At 48.0% G+C, this 13,632-nt stretch overlaps 1 protein-coding gene across 1 annotated transcript; it reads left to right on the forward strand.

The window, feature by feature from the left end:
• The first annotated feature begins 4 nt into the window (after positions 1–4).
• Positions 5–13,574, forward strand: COQ9 (coenzyme Q9). The gene is made up of 9 exons (XM_024747490.1): positions 5–133; positions 2,391–2,559; positions 3,720–3,855; positions 9,137–9,279; positions 9,540–9,624; positions 10,661–10,765; positions 12,050–12,205; positions 12,506–12,559; positions 12,868–13,574. Exons 1-9 carry the CDS (start codon positions 64–66, stop codon positions 12,901–12,903), a joined length of 954 nt encoding a protein of 317 aa, XP_024603258.1. The 5' UTR covers positions 5–63; the 3' UTR covers positions 12,904–13,574.
• Positions 13,575–13,632: the final 58 nt, after the last annotated feature.

Below are 13,632 nucleotides of genomic sequence, written 5' to 3' on the forward strand. Positions count from 1 at the left end.
TGGCCATACAGCTGACTCGGTGCTATACGGCGCGTCGCTGTAGGCAGCGTGCCCGCTTCCAAGATGGCAGCGAGGGTGTCTGGCGCGCTCGGCCGGGCTGGGTGGAGGCTCCTGCAGCTGCGGTGCCTCCCCGGTGAGAGGGCGGCCGATCCCGGGAACGGGGAGGGAAGGGGAGGGGGCGCGAAGCCGATCTGGGCTGGGTGAGGGGCGGAAGAAGCCTCGTGGCGGCTCGAGAGCAAGGTGAGGTGAAGGACATAGCGGCTCGCGCCGGCGCCTCGGGCTTGAAGTGGCCGCCTGTCTGGCTTCTGACCCCATTCTCGATCTGTGAGGAGCGAGAGCATCAGGGAAGGGCCTGTCACTCCCATTTCATGGAGAGAGGGCTGTGGGTGCCCAAGGTCACACAGCTCGGTCGGTTGCAGACTGGCACACTTGTACCCAGTCTCTTAACTCCATTGTCAAGTCCCTGGGCCCTGATCCCGGGAAACAGACACAGAGAGCGCCTAGTCTACTTTTTCCCAAGTCAGTCATTTCCCCACCTCTTCAGTAATTCTTCAGTATACTCGTACCACCTTTGCCACCATATAGTCAGTATTTTTGTTTATACGTCTGATTTCGTAAAACTATAGACGTTTACTTAAAAGAGGAAGCTTTATATCACTACCATAAATGGAAAACCAATGTCATCTTCCACAAATAGACGTATGAATTAACATAAATATATAACTAATGAAATAATATTCTCCTGTATTTCACCTAAAATCTTCTCGTGGACTGCAGTGGTTCTGCAATATTGCTTTGGGACCTCCCAGGCCCTTTTCGAAGTTTTATGAATATTTGGTCCGTTTTTTTCCGTACATATGCTAAAATAATTGATATTTTCACACATAGGTGCTGTTTCTTTTAAAAATCATTTTTTCTTGATTTGGTCCACAGATTTTCTTTAAAATGAGTGCTGTTTTGTTGTTTCTATACAAAGCTCCAAACTAAATATGTTCAGTAAAAGTAATGCCTATGACCCGGAAAATCTACTTCGAGGTATTTACTCAACAGAAATGAAAGCAAAATGTCCACCAAAAGGTTTGAACAAGTATATTCATAGCACCTTTATAATAGCCAACAGCCCAGGTGTTCAATAGAATAGTGTTTCTTAGTGGAATGCTACTCAGCAGTAAAAAGTAACAACCTCCTGATTTTCACAGAAATACGAATCAATCTGAAAAGTATTCTAAGCAAAAGAAGTCTTATACATACACAGGATACACAGTATGATTCTATTTAGATGAAATTCTAGGACAGGCAAGACTAGAATGAAAAATTCAGCATAGTGTGGGTGGGGAATAACTGGGAAGGAATAAGAGGGAACTTTCTGGGGTGATGTTAATCTCTAGATAGGGGTTGAAGTTAGGCAGGTGTATACATTTGTCAAAACTCAGAATTGGCCCGTTTAAGATTTGTGCATTTCATTGAATGTAAATATCACCTCAATAAAAGAACAGTAAATATTCAATAAATATTGAACTCTAGTTAATGATGTGCATGTTGAAATGTTTAAAGATAAAGAATTCTGAAGTCTGCAACAAATGCATCAAAAAATAAGATGGATTGGGGAATTCCCTGGCTGTCCAGTGGTTAGGACTCGGTGCTTTCACTGCTGAGGCCCAGGTTCAATCCATGGTTGGGGAACTAAGATCCCACAAGCCGTGTGGCGTGGCCAAAATAAATAAATAAGATGGCTTGACGTATGAAGAGTGTGATGGATATACAGGTGTTTGTGCCACAATTCTTTCCACTTGCTTGTATGTTTGAATTTTTTTTTATTGTAAAATGCTGGGAAAGAAAAAAGTAGTATGAGCCTTTGCTTAGGAAATACAGTATTGTACTTTTCAAAAGCCCTTTCCTAAAGTAAATGGGTGTTGCAATATTGCAGATGAGAAAAGAGAGATGCCACATAACCACTAGGGAGTCAATACTCAGACCTTCTAATTTATAGTCCAGGGCTCTTGCCATGATATATAAATATATAATGTTTTCAAGTCACTTTCATTTTTTTGTTTGGGCCTCACAACACTCCGTTGAGTAAGTAGAGATTATTTCTCTTAATTTGCGTATTTTAAAGTCATGCTCATTGGGGTGAAATGGTTTGCCCATTAACACACAGCTAACAAATGATGGAAATATGCCTAGAAGACAGGTCTTCCGTTTCTTGGTTCCTGCTTTTGCCACCACATCATGTCGAAAGGTTCCCAGTTTACCCAAGAATTTTGTGTGGGATCAAACACTTGGTTCTGGTTTTCCTCTGCTTTTCTTCCTCCCCATCCCTCGTACCACTCTGGGTCTCAAAGGGTCTTCTCTGATGAGTGTCCCTGGCTGACCAGCTCAGTTTGTTTCAGTGTCCTGCTGCCGACCAGCCCTGGTGCCACGTGCCTTCCATGCTTCAGCTACACAGCTGAGGTCTTCAGATCAGCAGAAGCAGCAACCTCCCCCCTCTTTTTCTCAGCAACATTCTGAGACACAGGGCACAGAAGAACCCAGTCAGGAGTCTTCTCGTTCACCCCCCAGGTAGGCAGTAGAACCCCAGTCCACCCATTTCTGACCACTTTGCGTGCTTGGGTGAATCTGTGCTTCTCCTTCCTCTAGCCTCTCTGTTCCCTTCACAGCTTTCATCATTTTCAACCTTATCTTTGAAAGGAACCTGTTGTTTGTTTTATGAAAACGGTGCCTGTACATTCGAAACCGTTCTAAATAATACAAAGAAGTTCACAAAAATAAAAAGATTATCAGAAATCGCAAACCCAGAGATAACTTTGTGAATATCCTTTTCTCTAATGTATTTCATTTATAACCCTGTATATATTATAAATGATTAATTACACTGTACACTATACATGCTGTTCCAGAACCTGTTTGTTCACTGAATAGTACGTTTATAATGTCATTTCACAATCTGTATTATTTTAATGGTTGATAGTATTCCAGCAAATGGCAGTACCAAAATTTATTTGACCTGTCTTTTATTGATGGATATTTAGATTTCCTTCACTGGTATGAAAAATAATGTGATAAAGTAGATGATTCTCTCAGCAGTGGGAGCAGTGAGTCAAAGGATATGCACATTTTACATTTCGTTACACATGTGAGGCCAAATTGCCCTCCAGAAAGGAAATAATAATTTACGTCTCCGTTAGATGTTTCGTCTTTACTTAATCCTGCCGCTGAGAAGTTCCTCTGGCTCTGAAATTGGAGTGTTCCCAGTCATTTTTCTGGTCTCCCAATGAAAGTAGTTTTCATTTCAATTCAACAAATATTGTTTGAGGATCTACTTTGTGCCAGGCCCTGTGAATAACGTAACCGTTGTCCCTGTCCTCAATGGAGTTACAGTTTGGTACAAATCCAGATAAAGAAACAATGTGGTAAGGCTATAAACTGGGAAATCCAGGCTGCTGTGACAGCATGCACCTTCCTATCACCTGACCTCCTCGCTCATGGTTCCTTTCTCTCAGTGACTCTATGGGAGGCGAAGGATGATATGATTTTTGCTCTGTTGGCATTCAAACGCTGATACCGACACATAAGTAAATGTCCTCTCAGCACGTGCTGCGAGGAGGCACAGAGCCTGTGGTTTCTGGCCAGGCACCTGTTGCACGCCAGGCAGCAGGCGGTGAGGTGAGGTGAGGTGTGCCGGGCTCCGTCCCCATGTCTCTCTTGCATTTGGGTCTCAGGTACACAGACCAGGGCGGTGAGGAGGAGGAGGACTACGAGAGTGAGGAGCAGCTGCAGCAGCGCATCCTGACAGCGGCCCTGGAGTGTGTGCCCGCCCACGGGTGGACAGCAGAGGCAATTGCAGAAGGAGCCAAGGTGTGTATGGGTGCGGGCGGGGCAGCCTGACCAAGATCAGCCAGGAGGGAATCACAGCAGCCAGAGCAGAGGGCTTTCTTCCAGCCCAGCTCAGAGCCCCAGAGCTCCTCACTGCTATACGATTTTCTGGTTCTGTGTTGTTTGTTTTTCCCCAATAGGGTAGAAATGGCTTTGTTTTTTAATTATTTTTTAATATAAAAAGAATATACCGTGGAGTTGGTTCTTGGCAGTTAGGTTCTAAAGGCAGCTCATTAGGCAAGAATTGCCTATGATCAAAACTGCCAGGGGCTTCCCGGGCTTCCCTGGTGGCGCAGTGGTTGAGAGTCCGCCTGCCGATGCAGGGGACACGGGTTCGTGCCCCGGTCCGGGAGGATCCCACATGCCGTGGAGCAGCTGCGCCCGTGAGCCCTGGCCGCTGAGCCTGCACGTCCGGAGCCTGTGCTCCGCAGCGGGAGAGGCCACAACAGTGAGAAACCCGTGTACCGCAAAAAAAAAAAAAAAAACCTGCCGTATTTCATTGACTCTAAGATGCCATTGGTTGTAAGAAGCACCATTATTTTATGTATCACTAAAAAAGAAAAATGCTGTCTGTTGAACTGTGACGCATCACCAACTTATGATTCCCACTGATTGTTTAAAATGAAAAACAAATGGAGATCCTAGAATTGACAAAATGTGGTGTTTGAAAACTCCCAAGAAGGCACCACCTTGGAGACCAGCACACCTCATTTTTCTATGTAAGTCTAATAATCGGTGTTTCCTCCTGCAGTGGAGCAGCCTGCTCCTTTAGATTAAGCCACAGGCTCACGTTTAGGCCTCATTGTGCAGAATCGTCGAGCATAGCCACATACCATCCTATGGAGACTGATGGAATTGCAGAGTCACATCTCCCACCGCAAGCACGTGAGATATCTGCTCCTGAAATGGGAGAGTGGGCAACTTTGCTGCTTTTTGAAAATTTAACTGTTATTTCTCTTGTCTTCTCTCACTCTCCGGAGAGCACGTACGGTAACAGAAGTCACATAAGTGGAATGTGTGTACTATATGATTCCACTGTGTGCTCACTGTGAAAGCTTTGAACAATACAGACAGATACAAAAAAGAACTTAAAATTGTCTGTGATAACAAAGATCAACATTTTGATCTTTCAAATTAGAAAAAAAAACCCTTTCATTTATTAATCATTCACTCTTTAAATATTTATTGAACAGAGAGTGTGCTAGGTCCTAGGGGCATCATAGTAGTCAGGATGGGCAAAGTTCTGCCCTTGTTGAGCTTCCAGTCTGGTGACATTAATCACATATATACAAATACATATTTATAAAATGTGGTAAGGGCTATCAGGAAAAGGTACTATTGTGACATGCAGTGGAGGGACTGAATCTAACTCGGGGTGGGGTGAGAACATGGTGAGGAAAGGCTTTGGAACTGAGAGCTGAGGAATGAGGAGGCTTTACCTGATTTGGTGGCGTGGGGGATGGACAAGTCCAGACAGAGACACAGCATGTGCAGAGTGGAAAGAAGCCTGCACATTAGCGGAACCGAAGAAAACCATCATGCCGAGAATCAGGAAGAGATCTGAGCTGAGTGAGGCTGGGGAAGGGTCAGTTGAGGCCACATCAGGCAAGGTCCAAAGGTCATGTTGAAGAGTTAGGCCTTCTTTTATTCTAAGAATAATTGGAGGTATATAATTCAATTTGACATTTCAAAACCATCACTTTGGCTGCTGGATGAAAAAGTATTGGAGTCAGAGAGTTACTGGGAGCGGCTGCTCGTCATCCAGGAGAGATGAGGGCTTTCTGACCTAGAGCAGTGGCAGTGAACGTGGAGACAAGTGGGTAGATTTGGTGAGAGAATGACATAGGAGGGAGTGACAAAATGCCACCAGAGCTGCCTGCCGGTTTGCATGCGTGGGTACATGGTGGCGCCGTTTTCTTAGATTAAGGCCACTGAAGAGCCAGGTTTGAGGAAGGCCCATGGGTACAGTCTCTATTTCTTTCTTTTTTTTTTTTTTTTGCTGTACGTGGGCCTCTCACCGCTGCGGCCCCGCCCGTTGTGGAGCACAGGCTCCGGACACACAGACTCAGCGGCCATGGCTCACGGGCCCAGCCGCTCCGCGGCATGTGGGATCTTTCTGGACCGGGGCACAAACAAGTGTCCCCTGCATCAGCAGGCGGACTCTCAACCACTGCGCCACCAGGGAAGCCCCATGGGTACAGTCTTGAGCTTTGTTGAATATGAGGGGTCTTTGGGTCGGCCAACGGGGGACCTCAAGCATACAGGCCTGAAACTGGAGGAGCTGCCTGCACTAGAGTATATGTTGGGGCATAATCCACATGTGTATGTGGTCATTAAACCATGGAAGTGAGTGAGATTGCCTAGGGTGGCATGAATGTGCCTAGAGTGTCATGTGAAAAGAGGGAGGAGTCTAGGTCCTCAGGGACCACTGACATTTAAGGGTGGGGTGGAACAGGGTGGGGTGGCAAAGAAGTCTGCGGTGGAGGAACCTGCGCTGGAGGCAAAGCAGGAGAATGTGGATGAGGCAACTAGACATTGGTGACTGCAGCGGCAGCCGTTTGAAGGGAGTACAAGTCCGAAATAACTGGTGGGTTGAGGAGTGAGTAGAGGTCAGGAAGTGCAGAGACGTTTGGCTGCGAGGGGGAGAAGAGAGCTAGTATACTAAGCAGGGGAAGTGGGATGGAAGTTTGATGAGCATGTTTGAATACTGGCAGGAGGGCACAGAAACACCGGTGACGGTGAAGATACAAGAGAAAGTGGCAAAATAAAAAACGTGAGGTTCCTTGAAGGCAAGGATTATGAAATCCGGAAGACAGGTGGAAAGACTAGCCTTCGATGTATTAGGGGCAAAGTTGGAGAAGACAGCTGCAGGCTTAGTTTCTAGAAGAACCTTTAAGGAGTTCCCAGGGAATGGCTTCTGTTTTCTCTGTAACGTAGGTGTGGTTGTCTCCTGATCGTGAAGTTAGGAAACAGTGGGAGGAGACAGAGGTTCGGAGGTAGCAGAGAAGGTTTGAGAGAATATTACAGAAAGGTGTGGAACCAGGGGAGGACAGAAACGTAACAGGATTGTTTGGAAAAATCTGATTCTACTGAATATTCTATGGTTAAATTTTTCACTCTTTTTCATATGCTTTTTTCACTCTGCATATCTCCATTCATACGGCTGCATAATACCTATTGCATTTACTTGAACTCAATTGATAAACATTTGGGTTGTTTCCAATTTTTTTAATATTATAAGCCTATTTGTACGACAGATTTAAGTACATTTCTGGTTGGTTTCTTTAGGACAAATTCTGAGAAGTGGAGTTGGTCTTTCAGGGAGTGCATCAATCAGAAGAAATCACACCAGTTACTCGAATAGAGAGAATTTAACACAAAGAATTGTTAACTAGATGTGAAATTGGTAACCAGGTAACTGAAAGGATAAAAGAACACTAAGGTATGGTAGAGGTAGCACCTGCAGGGAGGAGCTCTCATCCCCAGGGCTAAGGGAACAAAGGGAAGAGCTGGAATGATTACAGCTAGGAGCTTGAAGGAGAGTCCCTGTGGAGGTGAAACCCCCACCTCTCCGGAGGACGTGCTCCTCAGCGGGTGCTGGTGTCGCTGACCTTGGAGGAAGGGTCCCTTGGGGCTGGCACTTGACCTCTGGGGTTGGTGAAATGGCGGAGTGCCTGGGAGGGCACGGAGAGGATGGTGGCTCCATGAAACTGGGTCTGCACCTGTCGAGAATACTGCAGACTGGGTTCAGCTGCTGCCACTGGACAGAACTGCGGTGGTGAAGGAGGGCGCTGCTCACACAGACCGCTAGCGGACGGGAAGTAGACCGCGAGGAGCCAGGCCCTTCCTCCTCCTCCAGCCTTGCAGTCTCCCTCTAGAGACCCTATCCGCGGACCTAACATGGAGCCAGAAGTATGGCTTGCAGAGGAAGGGCAGGTTTGGAGCTGAGAGACAGTAGCTCAACAACTGGCCCAGGGAGTGTGTATATTTTCGAGGTTCCTGTTACATACATGTTAGAGGCAGTATAGCCTGGTGGTTAAGAGCTTTAAGCCTCGGTTTCTGTAAAATGTGGATGATGGTAATACCCACCTGCTGGCATTGCTGTGGGGCTGCAGCAAGGTCGTGTATATAATGCGCTCAGCCAGGCACCAGGCACACAGGGAACACGCAGTCACCCTTAGTACTGATGCTTCTGCGGCTCTGGTGTTGAGGTGAATATTGCCAAGCTGCCCTCCAGAACGGCTGTGTACTCCCACCAAAAGAGAGGCACTTTCCCAAAGGTGGGAATTTAGAGTTAATGGTTTTTTTGGTTCCTTTTCTGCCCTCTGTCCCTGCTGCCGTCAGGGTTCTCCCTCCAGTAACTGCTCAGTGAGTCCTGTATGTGAGGAATAGTAAAGGATCTCTGTGGCTTTGTTAACTCTTTGACAACTCATTAGGAAAAGTTTGTGAGGGACTTTCCTGGCAGTCCAGTGGTTAAGACTCCACGTCTCCAATGCAGGGGACTCGGGTTGGATCCCTGGTCAGGGAACTAAGATCCCACATGCTGCGGTGTGGCAAAAAAAAAAAAAAAAAAAGTTTGTGAGACCTTTTTTTTTAAACAACTGAGAGACCTACTTTCCAAGAGGCTTAGGTTAAGTGAGTTGGTGAGGAAGAGAGTTATGAGCGCTCTTCCCAAGCCCCTTTTTATAATAGTTACAACTCTAGGTTACAAGTGTCAGAACTCGAACTCAACTGGCTCAAGCAAGAAAGGGAGTGTTTGTCTCACTTAATAACAGAAAAGTCTGGAAGTAGCTCTGGCTCGGTGTTCTTAGATTGTTGCTGCTGGGAACTGTCTCTACAGCATATCTGCTTTGCTTTCCTCTCTGTGAGCTTCATTCTCAGCAGGGGCTTCCCATGCAGGACTAAAAATGGCTCAGCAGCCCCAGGGGAAAGAGGGTACTTCTTTCCCATCGGTACTAGCAAAAGTGTGGAGGCGGCCTCGTAGGGCTGGATTTGGTCACGGTGCACATTCCTGAACTAGTTGCTGTGAACTCCACTTATCTAGGTCTGGATCCCCTGCTTTGCATCACACCCAGGGGCTTGACGGAGTGTGGAGGGACTGGTGGTCAGCTTCTCCCAGATCACGTGGACAAGAATGAAGAGTGGGGTGTCCCACTGGAACCAAGCTGCTGTTACTAGAAGAGGAGGCACTAGTGATGAACAGGCGGCAAATGTCCACTCCATCTACCCGCCACTTTCCTGTTTTCCCTCTCCCCCTTTGTAGTCTCTGGGTCTCTCCAGTGCGGCTGCCAACATGTTTGGGAATGATGGCAGTGAACTGATACTGCATTTTGTGACCCAGTGCAACTCTCGGCTCACCCGTGTGCTGGAAGAGGAGCAGAAGCTGGTACAGCTGGGCCAGGCAGAGTAAGTCCCGTGGCATCATTGCTCGGGGTGGCAGCTAAGGTTCAAGGAGCTTAGTCGCCACTAGCTGTCCCCAGGAGGCCAATCCAAGCAGAGCCAAGAGGGTAGCACTGAGCAGCCCTGCTGCTCTGATGGGACTGACACGCAGCTGCCTGTCTCATCAGGAGCTGGTGGGGCCCTCCCCACTAGGGCTGAGTAAACAGTGTAGCACCAAGCCCATGCCTTTGATCCAGAGACACACTGTTTTCTTTTCCGTCTTCCAGGAAGAGGAAAACAGACGAGTTCCTGAGGGACGCTGTGGAAACCAGACTGAGAATGCTGATCCCGTACATTGAGCATTGGCCTCGGGTACAGAGTCCATATCCAGGCCCCAGGGCATAAAGTATTCACTTGGAGGGTCTGGCGCACTGTTCAGAAGTTAGCTCATTAATCTCCACAAAACTAGGGATTCGCAGTGCAATTGGTGGAGCTAGGTTTCCAATTTGCGAGAGCCAAAGAGAGGACCTCTGAGCCATCTGTGTCTCAGTTCCTGGAAACGTGGGTAGCGTGGGATCTAGATCACGTCCTGGGTGGGGTCTTAGTGGCCTGCGTATGCCACCAGGTCTTCAGTGAGGAGGAATCCATGAAGGGGATTAGAAAAGTCAGAAGATTTTACTGGCCATCATCATGAACAGGCCTGTCACGTTCTAGATCTCAGGGAACTGGGACTTCTTTTCAGTATGTCAGTGTGATGCTTAGAGAATTGGAGTATTCATTCCAAGGGCTTCCTACTCCCCTCTTCTAAAGGTCCTTTTTTCCTGTTTCAAAGTGTGTCACAGTGCAGGCCATTCTCTCAGTTAAGAAACTCAAAGTACATCAGCACTGAGAGGGCCCACGGATCATCTAGTGTCCTCTGCCCAGCTGGGAGACGGTTGAGCATGTAATTTCAGTTGTGGGTGGGAATGAGGGAGTACAGTCCAGAGTCAAGTCCCGTCCCCTGCCCATGCTCACCACGCTTGGTTTCAGATCTCCAGCTTGACCCAGTCCACCTCGAATTCCACCCCCAGACTCCCCAGCTATCCCTGCTTCTTCCTCCATGTTACAGAATGGGGTGCTCTCAGTACTCAAAGCCACCAGTCTAGAGCTGGCTATCTGCATTCCCGAGTCCACATGCTAGGGATTGAGAATCTGACTGGGTCAGCTGAGGGTCGGATCTACCCCGGCTCCCATTAGCTGTAGTCGGGAGCATTAGACGCCAGGAGCTCACACGAGTGGGTGGAGATGGTGAGTCTCAGAAGGAGGGCCGGGCAGCCCCCTTCCGTACCTCCAGGGGGAGGTGAGGCACTAGGCACCTGAGCGCGCTGCTGCCGGTGTGCAGTCCCACTCCTCTGCCGTCTCTCCTCAGGCGCTCAGCATCCTTCTGCTCCCTCACAACATCCCGGCCAGCCTGGGCCTGCTCACCAGCATGGTGGATGACATGTGGCATTACGCTGGGGACCAGTCCACTGACGTGAGTGCTCTCTGCAGGCCCACAGGCTACTGGCAACGCCTGGATTAAGCATTTCCTCAGGAAGTTTGTGAAACTTCTTTGATAACAAATCCCTTCACGGGACTACAGTGTCATTCCCGTCTTGGAAAGGGGAGGCTAAGGTATGAGGAGGGTCCCTCCACAAGCCACGGTGGGATCTAGGTCATCTTCATTCAGGGACCAGTGCCGTAGCCATGAGCCATTGGTATTCCTTCCCCCACTAGACTGGTGACAAGGCATCAGAGGGCCTTGTGATTGGATTGCCATTTTATAATCATTTCCCCCTCAGTATTCTATGATTTAGATTCTGTAGCAGACTTTCTCAGTGTGTGTCTTTTATGAGACTGATTAAAAAAAAAAAAAAAAAAAAAGAATGCCATGGAGACACTGGTTGCTTTAAAAAGAAACTCTCTCCCTGTAGTCCATGTTGGCCTGCTTCGCTAAGAGATCAGTCAGCCTCTAAACAGGCACCAGGAAAGAATCTGACTTGTTAGTGCTATCATATTTCTGGTAGGAAATTTAAAAAATATATATATATATATACCTTCGTAAAGGAAATTAATGTGTGATGGTACTTTGTGGAATCCAGGATGGGAGGCAAAAAAGATGCTCCCACCACAGTTATAACAAAGTGCTTTAATAAACTTCCATCGTGTGGGAATATACCACCGACAGAGATGGTAGGAAAATGAAATTAGAAAGCTAAGAAATCAGAGGGATAAAACACAAAGCAGCCGAGCTAGGGCTCTAAAGAGTGGTTCTCCAGGACGGTCAGAAGTTGCTGAAGGACTTGAACCCTCAGCTCTTCCTAGGTATTCCAGTCTGTCCATGATGCTGTCTCAGCCCTCACTTCACTGATGAACACACGAAGGTTTGGTCATTGCTGCCTGACCACAGAGCCTCCCTGGAACTTAGATGTCCTGAGACTTAGGCTTTTCACTGGCGTTTCCAAAGCCGAGTGGATGTAGCAAAATCACGTGGGGTGCTTATGAAACATCCAGACCCTGGCACTTATTTTAGACCTCCTGACTCTAAACTCTAAGAGGTTGGGCCCAGTAGCTTGCATGTTTAATCTCCCAGGTGATTCTGACACCCAGCCTAGTTTGGGAACAGCAGTCTTGTCTAGAGGGCCATGTGTATCTGTGAGGAAAAGAAGAAATCAGGAGGAAGCCCAGGAGTGCCAGTGGCTTTGGGTAGGAACTACCCAGACTTCCCCCAACCTGCAGCAACAGTGGTGACCCACCTCTCTGATGGGTTTCTTTGCAGTTTAACTGGTACACCCGCCGAGCAGTGTTGGCTGGCATCTACAACACGACAGAGCTGGTGATGATGCAGGACTCCTCCCCAGACTTTGAGGACACTTGGCACTTCCTGGAAAACCGAATTAACGACGCAATGAATGTGGGCCACACTGCCAAGCAGGTAGCTGGGGGCTAGGCATTTGGGAAGCCTCCTCACTATGCACACTGTCTTCCTTGGGCCAAACTGGTCACTTGTCTGTTCTCTTGCTCCTCTTTGACTTCAGCTGACAGTCCCCAGGGCCTACGCTGAAAGCCACACTTGGCCCATTTGTGATTGTGTTGTCCATAGGCTCTTCCTCCAGTACACAGAGCCCTCTTGACTCTACCTGTCGGGGCTAATAGGCCTACTGATTTGTCCTACCTGTCTCACCTTTGAGCTAGTGGTGGGGGCCTGAGAGAACCTGACTCTGACTCCTTCTAGGTAAAGTCCACCGGAGAGGCACTGGTGCAAGGACTCATGGGTGCAGCGGTGACAGTGAGTACTACCCAGCTCATCCCTGCCCATCCATTCTCACATGTGTCACTGACCCCAAGTAGTTTTGTAGCCTTAAACTGGAAAGCTAATAATAAGACTGACAGTGGTTCAGTCCCAATCTCTAGATCCCAAGTACCCCACTTCTATTTTTTACTGACATCAGGAAACAGTGCTTACTCCCGGGACCCTGGTATGTCAGATCTCTGCATCATAGCCACACATGCTGCCTTGGAAATCTCAGTCTTTCCCATTGGAGTCCTAGGGTCAGGGCAAGGTCTCATCACTCTCTGTTTCCATCCTTTTGTCAGCTCAAGAATTTGACAGGTCTAAACCAGCGCCGGTGAGCAAGAAAGGGTGTAAGCTAGAGTGCCCAGAAGAAAACCCGAGGATATATTTAAAGGGCTTTGAAACGTATGAGGTGCCATCCATGAAACAGGGTGTTAACGAGAGAACACCGAAGGACTCTACACACTACCACAACCACCTGGAAACCACAGGGCACTGGAGGACAGATAGAGTTGTAGCCCAGGGTTGGGCCACTTTTTCAGTTCCTAATACCGGGCCAGGCCTCCTGATGCCTTTCTGCATTGCAGCTGTGTGATTAAAAAATGCAGCACTCAGTCAAGCATTCAAGCCACACAAACCCAGCACGCCCCTGTCCTGGTCTCTCAGGCACCTTGATCATGTCTTAACCTGCCTAGAAATGCTCTCTCGGGCTCCCAGGTCAGAGTCAGGGTCTGAAGCCACCCCAGATGGCAGCTCATCCACCGCACAGCACAGGCCTGTGCACCCAGAGGGAACCATGCTGCCCTTTCCTTCTCTGGTGTCCTGAGATGCTGCACTGGAAACCCCCTCGCAAGCTGCCTCACCTGAGACAGGTGCGTGCTGGATGGTACTGCCCAGCCTGGCCAGAGGTGTGATTCCAGGCCCTGTGTCGAGTTACACCAGCATGCGTTGCAGGACTATTCATGAACTTAGAGTCTGTAAAAATTATAATAAATATGTTTGAAGCAATTTCCTGTTGTGTAGGTAGTTTCCATATAGACCCTGGCAGGTATCCAAGACGCCAGAGT

Source organism: Neophocaena asiaeorientalis, unplaced genomic scaffold (assembly GCF_003031525.2).
Source record: "Neophocaena asiaeorientalis asiaeorientalis breed wild unplaced genomic scaffold, Neophocaena_asiaeorientalis_V1.1 scaffold438, whole genome shotgun sequence".
NCBI classification, from domain to species: Eukaryota; Metazoa; Chordata; class Mammalia; order Artiodactyla; family Phocoenidae; genus Neophocaena; species Neophocaena asiaeorientalis.

Coding starts and splice junctions, on each gene's coding strand:
- COQ9 (XM_024747490.1), top strand. CDS start 64: ATGGCAGCGAGGGTGTCTGGCGCGCTCGGCCGGGCTGGGTGGAGGCTC. Junction 10,766..12,049: donor CTGGGGACCAGTCCACTGAC/GTGAGTGCTCTC, acceptor GTTTCTTTGCAG/TTTAACTGGTACACCCGCCG. Junction 12,206..12,505: donor TGGGCCACACTGCCAAGCAG/GTAGCTGGGGGC, acceptor GACTCCTTCTAG/GTAAAGTCCACCGGAGAGGC.